The sequence below is a fragment of the Amphibalanus amphitrite genome, unplaced genomic scaffold, assembly GCF_019059575.1.
Source record: "Amphibalanus amphitrite isolate SeventyFive unplaced genomic scaffold, NRLGWU_Aamphi_draft 000317F_arrow, whole genome shotgun sequence".
NCBI lineage: Eukaryota > Metazoa > Arthropoda > Thecostraca > Balanomorpha > Balanidae > Amphibalanus > Amphibalanus amphitrite.
The window spans coordinates 433,030-444,704 of record NW_024881812.1 but is presented as its reverse complement, the minus strand read 5'-3'; the positions used below and the strand labels follow the sequence as shown (position 1 = coordinate 444,704).

The 11,675-nt window shown below is 51.3% G+C and overlaps 1 protein-coding gene across 1 annotated transcript; it reads right to left on the bottom strand.

Moving 5' to 3' along the window:
* Positions 1 to 910: 910 nt before the first annotated feature.
* LOC122388315 lies at positions 911 to 4,333 on the bottom strand. The gene has a single exon (XM_043379287.1). It carries the CDS (start codon positions 4,078 to 4,080, stop codon positions 1,855 to 1,857), a length of 2,226 nt encoding a protein of 741 aa, XP_043235222.1. The 5' UTR covers positions 4,081 to 4,333; the 3' UTR covers positions 911 to 1,854.
* Between the last annotated feature and the right edge of the window lie 7,342 nt (positions 4,334 to 11,675).

The following is an 11,675-nucleotide window of genomic DNA, read 5'->3' as shown; positions in this document are numbered from 1 at the left end:
TACCAGTGCCGTCCCAGTCCTTCCCAGCGATGATGTCGGGGAAAATAGTCGTAAATGACCCGAGGCCTCGGTCTCATGGACCATATGACACATTGACAGACTGCGAGCGGCTTCTGACAGCTCTTCAAAGCAAATTATTTTTATAGTCTGCTAGAATAGCGTGCCATCAAAAGATGTCGATGAGCATTCGTGCGCCGAATGCAAACTTGTTAAGAATGGCACCACTTCCCTTAGGTATATGTGCAACTTAATGCTAGAATTGAATCACGTTGCAGATTACGTCCACGCAAGCCATGAATTTACGTAAAACTAATGCATCCATTATCTTTATCAATCGAGACTTTCCGTCAGTGGTTTCACGAGCGCGTCATATCGCTGCAGTCATGTCGTGCAAGGAAAAGCGTTGCAGCTCAAGAACTGTTTTGGTTGAACATATCTAACAACGTTAGTATCAACCATTTAACTTGGTATATAATGCACACGTGGGATGGGCTCGAGGATAATGGGCTACAATTGATCATGTGATACAATGGTTACGTTATAAAACATTTTATTTTCAGATATGTCAACGCTTACCATCAATGGTTATCGTCAATGGATATATAAAAATCACATGAGCGTATGGTTTATGAGCACACAGCAATGTGATGGAACCATAAGCTGCAAAATCAAGCGCTGCCAGTGAGTCGCAACTTGCAAGCTCCGTCTGCTGCGTTATGCGTACATGGTTATGCGTGGCCTAATACTCTTTGATATGACACAATGTATACTGCTTATGCGCTTTGCACTAATTAATAACCTAACTACATAGGCATTAGGCACATCATTGCAGCATACACACGTAACAGCATTCCCTTAAATTGGTTAATACATACATAATTATCCCAGATCAAATAACTTCAGAGTTCAGTTCCAACGTACCCACATTTCGTAGTATGTATGTGCCAATGATTATTACACACAAATTCTCATCCACAAGACAAGATCTCAATGCATCGCTCACCAACGAAGCGCTCATCAGTCATCACCCATGGTTCAGGTAGATCACATTTATGTGTGACTTACAAACTATCAAGGGCACCAAAAACAGGTTTGATCGCACAACGACGCTCGATCGTTTCTCGGAACGAGCCTTGTTTTGTTGATGTACTAACCGCACTTTTCCTGAGCTGCAACGGCGCACCGAGCCGAAACACTAAACCGTGATCTGTGACAGAGATTACCACACATACTTGGAACTAAGCTATCCGCATGTGCTTATTGTGGTCGAGTTTGGTAACATGGGACATAGCATGTTTGCTTATGAAACGTTTACTTTTTTCCTTTCGATTTTTAGTTATCTTTGTTGTCCTTCAGCTGTAGAAATGGGCAAGTTTTTCTTCCCAGCTATGACTTCAAGTGACATTATTCCACAGCTTCGTGGTCATAATAAGTAGGAACATGTAGAACCCGAACCAAACTTGCATGCCCTCAACAACTCCGGTGAAGGATGTCTACTCCAGCCTTTTTCGGGTGAACCGCTGACTACCACAAACATTCACCGAGTAAGGCCCATAGCCACCACTCTGCGCCTTGCGCTGTTTGCCTTCGACGTCCCTGCAGCTCAGCGTCGAAAAAGGAAGCACTGCCTGGCGGCACATCACTCCGTGATCACCACCTCAAACCTCCCCTCAGCATCGCGACACGCGCTGATACACTGTCACGTCAGTCCATGTCCAGTCGTGACTTTATGCCCACGACTGTCAGCTGCACCTCCACCTTCCTCAGTTTTTTCACCCTGTCCAGTTTGGACGGACGACGTCACAGTTACCACCGCAGTGGATTTTTTGGACTCGCGGATTCCGCGGCGGATCTTCAGGCGAGGTCAGCGGACGTGGGCCGGTCGGTGGCCTCTGAAGGCGGCCCAGGGTGCTGATCAGCCGGACCGGAGTGCTCGTTACCGCTGTGGTCACTGTGATCATGTGCGGCGTGCCCGGGGTGTTGATCAGCGGGACCGGAGTGCTCGTGACCGCTGTGGTCACTGTGATCATGTGCGGCGTGCCCGGGGTGCTGATCAGCCGTACCGGGGTGCTCGTGACCGCTGTGGTCACTGTGATCATGTGCGGCGTGCCCGGCCTGGTCACTGTCGCTGTGACTGGTGCCATTTTTACCGCCGAGCTCTGTATGATCGTGACCGTCATGTTTGGGGTGATTTTGATCAACATTTTTAGGGGCGTGGTCGAAATGATCGTGACCAGTGTGATCACTGTGATCGTGATCGGCCATTTGGCCAACAGTGTCATTTGACAGCGGACCCAGATGGTCGTGACCGTCTGCATGGAAATGATGCTGTTCGTCTTTAGGGTGATCTTTTGCTGCCCCGTCGGGAACCGTCCGGACGTCTACGGGACTCTCCGTGGCTCCATCTGAGTCGAACAGCTCGTAAGTGGTGTCATACTGTTCCTCTTCACCTTCGCCTGACTGGCTGGGTTGATCGGAATGAGCATGATCAGCGGAATGGTCATGATGGTCGGAATGACCGGAATTTTCGCTAATTGAGTGATCATTTACTGGGCTAGAGTGGTCATGATCGTGATGGGAATGATCATGTCCATTGTTTGAGTGATTGTTATTGGAGCTGGGATTGTTTTGGTTATGGCTATGGTCGTTTAAATCATGGCTGGAATGATCATGATTAGAATGATCACTGTGATCATGGCCAGAATTGCCCGTATGCTTGCGATCAGTAGACGGAACGACAGAAGCCTCACTAGCACCAGAGGGAGTTGCTTTTTGGGAATGGTCATGGTCATGATCATGATCGTGACCTGATTTATGCTTATGTCCGCTGTGCTGAGATTCCTTAGAATGATCGCGGTGATCATGGTCATGATCATGGTCATGATCATGGTGCTCGGAGTGATCAGGCTGGTCGCCTTGATAGTCGTGATCGTAGGCGTGAATGGCGTCCTGCACACGCTTGTTGACGTCGCCGTGCTGGTCTCCGCTCGCTCCGTGGCCGTGACCGTGGGCCATCGCGCCATGACCGTGATGGCCGTGACCGTGAGCCCCCACTGCGTGCGCGTGTCCTCCGTGAGAGTGCGAGTGGCCAGCACTGTGGTGGATCACCAGCATCAGCGCAAAGCCCAGCAGCATCGCGAAGAACTTGATCAGGCCCGAGCCCGGCTTGTGCTGCTCGGGGCCGAGCAGCTCGAAGAAGGTGACGTACAGGATGGTGCCGGCGGCGAGTCCTTGCAGGATACCGGTGGCCAGCAGACTAGCGCCGCCCTGCAGCTCGGGGCTGGCCACCAGCAGACCGAGCAGGACGCCCAGCGGCGTCGCCATAGAGAAGATGCACAGGTTGGTTATCACGAAACACATCGAGCGCTTTGCGGTTAGCAGCTGCTCGCCAATGCAGAACGACACAATCGCCTTGTGCGCCATGATGGCCGCGAAGAAGAGCCACACCTCGCGCGCCGAGTCCTCGAAGGCGGCGGCGAAGCCCTCGAACACTGAGTGCACCGACAGCGCGATCACGATCAGGTAGGCGCGGAACGCGTGCTGTCCGCCGATGTCCACCACGTGACTGTGGCCCGCAGCGCCATGAGCGTGCTCTTCCTCCTCGGAGCCCGTCGACGGGTCGTCATTGGCCTTCTCACCGGCCTCGGCGGCCTCGGCGGCGGCTGCGGCGCGGCGGTGCTTCCTGCGACGGCCGTGCTTCATGAAGGTGTGCGCCATTTCTTCGATAAAGAACACCAGGAAGAATCCCGCGCAGAGGAACAGCTCGCCCAGAGGAAGGTCCAGCTCGGGAAGCAGGCCCGCCTTCTCGATCTCGGCGAATACCTCGCGCGACTCAGCGATCATGTGTGTGAAGATGGTTGCCAGCAGCACGCCGGCGCCCAGACACATGACACACGACACTAGTAGGTCACCGCGCCGGCGCAGCGCGGACAGCAGCGCGCCCATCCGGCCCGTCTGGAACCGCTTGGTGCCAAAACGCGCGAGCCGCAACAGCATCAGTGGCAGCAGGCCGCACAGCAGGGTGACTGTAAAGAACAGCACCAGCACCACGATCTTGGTGATGAGCACCGAGTCCGCCATGGCGGCGGCCGTGACGTCACCTGCGCGCCGGCAGTGCGGCGCTCGACACCCGTCACACGCGCCGCCTCCCAGCTGCGGCTCCGTCCCACGGCACCACGATGTCTATCACCTGTCAGATCCACCCCGCGACAGCCGCGCGTGCACAACCCTCGGGCTCGCCGGCGGCCGACCAACTGGCCGGGACGGCGCGCGGCGGCGCGGCCCGGCACTAACACGCCCCGGCGTGGCCGCCGCGAGCGGCCTGACCTTGGTGAGTGCCGGGTGGCGTGCCAAGGAACAGACACGGAGCTGGCGACCGGCCGGCCCGCCCGCCCTGGACCTATACCCGTGCGCTACCTGGGGTGCGCCAGCCACCCGCCTCCCCGCGCGCAGCGGGAGCAGGGCGCAGCCAGTCGACGCCGCCGCCCGCTCCAGCGCCGGTAGGTATTTCCAGCGCCGGAGATGATTGTGGTTAGCCGGGGGTTGGTATTGTCTAAGGGAAAACCATTCTTGACGCGGTGAACAGCGTCATCAATGCTCACCTTGCATCTTCTTAGAATCCGGGAGCTCGCCCTCTAGGGCGCCATAGGTATTGAGTTTCTTAAAAGCACTTAGAACAATGATTTATTGTTGAATACAAATCCTCCTTGACTATGTTCAGCCAAAGAAAATGCGGGTTCTGAATGACCGTGCGGACTAGCGCGCTGGTGGCATGCTATACGTCGGTCGACCAGACGGGCTCGGCAGTGCGCCTGTTAGCGGAACGCGGCGCCTGTCGCCAGCCGCCTAACAGGCCACGTGTCCCCCGCCTCGAAATGACGACTCCGCGTCTTTGAAATCCGAGAAATCCGACACTCATAAGATGTGCAGGGCTTAATCGCCGCACATAGTCGCTGTGCCGGAAATAACTAACTGGTGTTATCCGTGAGACAGTGCACTAAAGCTGATTATGAGAGGTTATCTGATCACTAAATGCTCTAAGTTACCGGTCGTGGCGGAGCCAGAATTAGCGGCCAGCAGCGCTAACAACAGGGCCGCTTTCACGACGGGTTATTTGGCAAATGCACAAAAATAAACAAATATCCGTGTTGTCGTAGCTGGAACAAGCTATCGCTCAGAGCTATCGGGATCGCTCGGACATTTGGTATACCTATAGTGGGCATACCTACTTGCGAACTACACGTCCACATGTAACCCCGACGATGCATGAATAAAGTCGACGAATAATCAACGGACCGGTGGTCGACGGTCAGTGCCTTTGCAACGCTCATTTACTTGCTGATTATCATAGGCAGCGGAACGGGGAGGGCAACAGAGCACCGTGCCCCCCTTTGCTTTTGGCATTTTAACATTAGCCCTATGGGCGTTGCATGGAAAGAATGGGATCAAAAGTCGACAGTGCCCCCCCCCCCTAATTGAAGGTGTTTCGCCACTACTGCTGATTATATGGGGTAATAAGGGGTATGTTACTATCACGTTGATGATAAACAATATGGCTGCTTAGTAAATAAAAATAACGTTTTTTTTCCAAAATCTTTAGGTCATCAATCATTCAATTATGGTCGGCAGCCTGTTTTATATGGACCGGATGGAATCTTGAAGCACTCGGTTAGAAGGCCGGACACTCCATGACATCAACAGCTACCGTTTATTAGGTCTATTAGCCAGCCACAGCATAGCGGTGATTGGCAATACTACACTCGCTTTTGGAAATGACGGTCCTAATAAATGGATTGCCCATGGTTGTGAAAAGTTATATGGGTTCTCCTGTGTCACGTAGTGAAAAGCTAGTCCTTGGACAGACTGCGCCATCAGGAGAAAGCGCGTTTCGAATTTTTAGTGCTACCGGCCGCGAACGGAACGTCGGACAGAGCGTCCGACATTCGCAGACCAGTTATACCTATTACATACCTATTACCTGTAGCGTTCCTTGGGCCGAAGGTAACCAGGCCCTTTCGACAATCAGCCTCCTGAACTTTCGATAAATCTAATAAGATTTCAGTAAGAAATATTTTTATCTCAATAAGGACGCTTTTCCGCCAGCTAATCGAAAGCTTCAGGCTGAAAACATAAAAGCTAGATAGGCCTTACCCCCGTTTACATAGGGACTGTTGCAAGCTTATATTTCCGCCCGTTATGTTGCAAGAGATGCCAGTGGTGCTTTACAATTTGCAAAATTAGGTATCCCCTCTAAATATGCAAAGAATACTGCATCGAAATTGTCGCAAATTAAGTGAGATAGAGCCTCGTCAAAAATGCTATGTAAACGCGACTCATTGTTACTGTTCTTTTTCCAAAGAAAGGTTCTGGACATTCCCAATCCCACAAATATGACCACTGGTCATATGAACTGGTCATTGACCAGTCCATATGTTATCATATACCGCCATACCACGGTACACATCGTCTCGTCTCGTCTCTGTGTGGTCGGCCTGCCGCCAGGGGCGATTTCGGCCGTGCTGTCCTTTTGGGTTGACTTGTCCTAGGAGGCAGGCCTCCTGCGGTTAGCGATACGCCAGCTGTGGTTCTTGGCGTGCTTGGCGTGGGCAGCGAACAGGTTGGTGTCCTCAGAGAGGCCGGTCAGATAGGCCTCGCCGGCCTTTTGCCGAGCCGCAACGGCACTGCTCTGGAAGCGCAGGTGCCTTGCAGCGCTTCTTCTTCTTTTCTTCTTTGTTGTTTCCTGGGCAGTCACACACACATTTAGGGTGAGACTAAATGCTTACTTCGAAATCTAAGCTGTGTTGCGGCATTGGCGGTTATGTGCGGCGTGTATGCCGCATGATTAGTAAGCGGCGACCACTAAATTAAAGACTTAAACGCTCCAACCTGTTTTCAATGAATAACACTGCATACCAAAAATGCCAATCGCTCTCGTCATAAGATATTTAGATTTAAATAACTAAGTTATCTGCATCATCATTTTGAACCAAATTAATGCCTTCAACTTAGTAGGTACTCACTCATTCCTTCCTTCGTTGGCTCCAAACAGTCTTTCGATTGTCTGGAAATCGTATGCCAAATCCCGCACCTGTATACGACTGGTGCATATAAAGGCCGATGTAAGAATTTCAATAGGCTCTCGCATGCGATTTCCTGGCTACCCAAAAAGTCTGTTTCAGTCATGCTATCAAAACATGGTATGTCAGCCCTGTCACCAGCTTATGACTGCTCTACTTGTAGTGCCCCTGACCGTCACCGACTCCCTTCCCTCCTTAAAAGCCTAGTTTCTCTCCATCATCTCTACTAGATTTAGGTGATGCTCCGACAAATTCACAAACAAGACCGAACTTGTTCGGAGTTCGGACTGTGAGTTAACCCTCGCCCTTTAGGGGGGGGGGGGGGTCGAACGGACTCCCCTCGGTTTTTCGCGAATAACTCGCGTAAAAAGCGGCCGATCACGACGTAACGTTTAGTACCCTCGCGTTGATCAATTTTACACCTACCCTGAAAATTTTATGACCCTGACGCAAATAACCTTTGACCTGTGACCTACTTTTCGAGACCATGTTTGGCCGGAACCGCGATTCAGCGTATGTCGGCTCGCATTAGCAGCGCGTTTGCAGTCTTTTCGTGGTTTCAAGCGTTCAAACATGTGATATGATGTTGCCCCCATGCATTAGGGTGGGTGTCAAGGTCACCTGAAGGTCAGGTCAGGTCATTGACCTTTGGTGACCTCGGTTCACTTTTTCGAGTTTGACATGTTTATAGGCCAGTTTTTCGAGCTGAATTCGAATTTAGCAACCACATGAACGTTTACAAAGTAGTTTTGGTGCCTTCGTAACATGTTACGAGGCTGTCAGAGGCGGTTGACACCTACTACAAATACCCGGCAGGACCTCTACTGGTTGACCTGACCTGACCTGACCCGACCTGGCCTAAATGAATGAAGACATCATCTGTGATCAAAACTAGCATGATATTCGTGATCAGCACCCCGAAAAACCCCATAGCAGCCACACTACGACGTTCTAACAGGTCCCAATTTTCCCGCCTTTTGGGTCATTGACCTGACCTGGAAGGTCAACCGATGACCTAGGACCTTAAAATTGGGTATCATCGGCTTCCTCTCGTCACGGGCAACACGCTCGTTTTTTCCGCGAAGCTCTAGCTTGATCAGGAGCGAAACGGCAAGGGGTTATGCCTTATACGTTCGCGGCTGGAAAAACACCAATACGGGCGAGGGTCAAGTTGAAAGTATTAATTTGGTTCAAAACGATGATGTAGAGAAGTTAGTTATTTAAATCTAAATATCCTATGACGAGAGCGATGGACATTTTTGGTATGCAGTGTTATCCATTGAAAACAGGTCAAAGCTATTGAGTTTTTAATTTAGTGGTCGCCGCTTACTAATCATGCGGCATACACGCCGCACATAACCGCCAATGCCGCAACGCAGCTTAGATTTCGAAGTAAGCATTTAGTCTCACCCCACATTTATTATGATAATTTTTTTATTTTTTTTATTTTTATTTTTTTTTTTGTTTTTTTTCCTTTTTTAAATAATATATATATATATATTTTTTTTTTTGTGGGCTTTATTTTAAATATATTGTTTTTTTTTGTTTTTTTTTTTGTTGCCTCTTTTGCCTCTTTTGATATCTTAGACACATATTTTCACACACAGTCAACAGTCACACACATACAAGGAACATGCACAAAATGACACTTCAGTGATAAAAATAAAAAATATCATTTTTATTTTATCTTTTTTTCACTCTCTTTTTCTGTTTCTTTTTCTTTTTTTTTAATTTTTCTTTTTTTTATTATTATTTTTTTTTTCTTGAAATTATTTTTCTTTTCTTTTCTTTTTTTTTATTTTTTTTATTTTTTTTTATTTATTATTTTTTTTTCTTTTCTTTTCTCTCTCTTTCTTTGTTGATGCGTGGGGGGGTGGCTGACCCGGGAGGCGAGCGGCACGTCTCGAAGTTGGAGGTGGCGCCGCCCCCGCCCCCCAGGCCAGCCCGTGCTCCTTCTTTGTTGATGCGTGGGGGGCAGCCCGGGAGGCGAGCGGCAGATCTCGGGGTTGGACAGACAGACAGACAGACAGACAGACAGACAGACAGACGTTTATTCGGAGTCTCCATACAATGGGTTTTGTGACTTCCACGTCATATACAATGCGAAATAAAATATAAAATATCTAGTTAAAACCACATAGCAAAAGTACAAGCACACTAAAAACCACTAAACACCATTCCATTCCTTACTAGCACGAAAAAGGAAGCCACGGCGTGCGAGCTCGGTTCTAACACGAGGCAGATTCAATAGTCCATTCTCGGTCGCACGAGTACATCTGGTAGACTCGTCAGATCTTAAGACCAGCTTATTACGCAAGATCTCAGGGGCGTTAGCTGAGGTCAGCAGATGTCGTACAATGGTGAGATCATGATCGCAAATCAGGTCGTCAACACATTTCCAGGCTAGCTCCTGCAGTGCTGGGGTTACATGTTCGCGCCGGCTCAGGCCACACGCTATGCGAGCACCGAAGTTGATTATTTTCTGAATGCGCTTTTTCTGGGTAACGTTGCAGCTTCCCCAAACACTGATACAGTATTGTATATGCGGGAATACAAGCGCTTCTATGAGCATGCGCTTCGTGGATTTAGGGACTCTGTTGCGCAGCCGAGCGAGACTGATCAATATCAGGTTGCAGCGTTGGACGATGGCGGTGACATGTTTCTCCCAGGTCAGGTGGGAGTCGACGGTGACGCCCAGGACCTTGACGCTTGAAGACGGTGAAATTTCGTCATTACCAAAGTAGGCCGAAAAACTGGTATCCATACCCTGGCGGATGGATTTGAGAATGATCATTTCAGTTTTTGATGGGTTTATTTTCAGCCTGTTTTGAGTAAACCATTTCATTGCCAGAGAGAGATTGCATTCGACTCGGGATTTAAGGGCCTGAACGTTGATAGGAGAGTCAGCGTCAAGGAACTGAACGTCATCAGCGTACATAACTACCCTGCCGTGGGTCATATGCTGTACAAAGTCGTTAGTGAAGAGGAGGAACAAGACAGGACCCAATACGGATCCCTGAATGACGCCGTGCGTCACCTTCACCGCGCTTGAGGACCCTATAGTTTGTGCGCGGCCCCGTAACCACTCAGCGAACCAATCCGGTCGGATACCATACCAACCCAGCTTGTCGAGGAGACGGCCATGCTCGACGCTGTCGAAGGCTTTGGATGTGTCAGCTGTCACCAGTGACGTCACGAATCCTCTGTCGATGTTGTGAGTGGCGAATGTGACCGCGTCGAGCATAGCCGCCTCCGTCGACATGCCGGGTCGGAAACCGTACTGCTGTGGGCATAATACATGGTGGCTCACAAGATATTCCATCAGCTGGGAGCAAACTACTCGTTCACACAGTTTTGCTACAACCGGAATGATGGAGATTGGTCTGTAATTACTAGGGTCCAATATGTCACCTTTCTTATGCAGGGGCACAACAGCAGCACACTTCCATTCGCTAGGCATGTCACACTTTGTGATGCACGTGTTTATCAAATGTAAGATATGGGGACCAGTTACAGCAAACGTCAGCCTCAGCATCTCGATGGTGATGCCGTCTGGACCGCAGGCTCGGGAAGATCCCATCCTCTGCAGGGCTGCCGACAGTTCCGGCAGCGTGGCAGGTCGCGGCGAGAACGCACCGCTGCATACGCGTGGAGGGCGTGGCGGGAGCGGCTCGCCGCTGTCGCCAGTCGCCAGAGAGGACGCCACCTCACCTCCCACCGACGCGAAGAACGCATTCAGCCGGTCCGTCCACCCGGGGTCGTGCTCCGGTGAGGTGTTGGGTCTGGGAGTCGCTTTGCTGGACGAAACCAGAAACTGACGGATGTCTCTCCACGTCTTGGACCTCGAGTTCCTGTATGACGTCTCGAAGTGGGATGCACAAGCCCGATTTAGCGCCATCTTGACTGCGTTCCGTCGTAATCGGAACTCCGCTCTCGTGGCGTCACAAGGGGTGAGCTCACGATCGATTCGCGCCTTGTCCCGTGCCTCTATAGCCGCCCTGACGTCCTCATCATCTAGCCAGGGGTACGGTCTGTGTTTCAGCCTGATGGTCCGGACTGGCATGTGCGAGTTGATGATGGGGTCCCAGATCTGGAGAAAATTGTTCCACTTGTTGGAAGCTGAGTCAGCATCATAGATTGATGACCAATCAGATTGCAGCAGGTCCAGGCACAGGGCATCGGTGTTGACTCGTCGCGTGGCCCTTGTAGTGATAGTATTCACCACGTGCTTCACCCTGGTCACAGATACTGTTGCAGTGATGAGGTCGTGGTCGCTTGGAGACGGTGCCGCCCCCGCCCCCCGTCCGCCCCGTGGTTCCTTCTTTGTTTGTGCGTTCCTGCCGGCCCGGGAGGCGAGCAGCAGGTCTCGAAGTTGGAGACGATGCCGCCCCCGCCCCCCAGGCCGGCCCGCGGCTCCTCTTTTTGTTGATGCGTCGTGGTGGGGGGGGGGGGCGGCCCGGGATGCGAGCGGCAGGTCTCGAAGTTGGCGCCGCTCCCGCCCCCAGGCCGACCCGTTTCCCCCCTCTGTGCTTTTCTGCCGGCCCGGGAGGCGAGCAGCAGGTCTCGAGGTTGGAGACGATGCCGCCCCCGCCCCCCAGG

Coding starts and splice junctions, on each gene's coding strand:
- LOC122388315 (XM_043379287.1), bottom strand. CDS start 4,080: ATGGCGGACTCGGTGCTCATCACCAAGATCGTGGTGCTGGTGCTGTTC.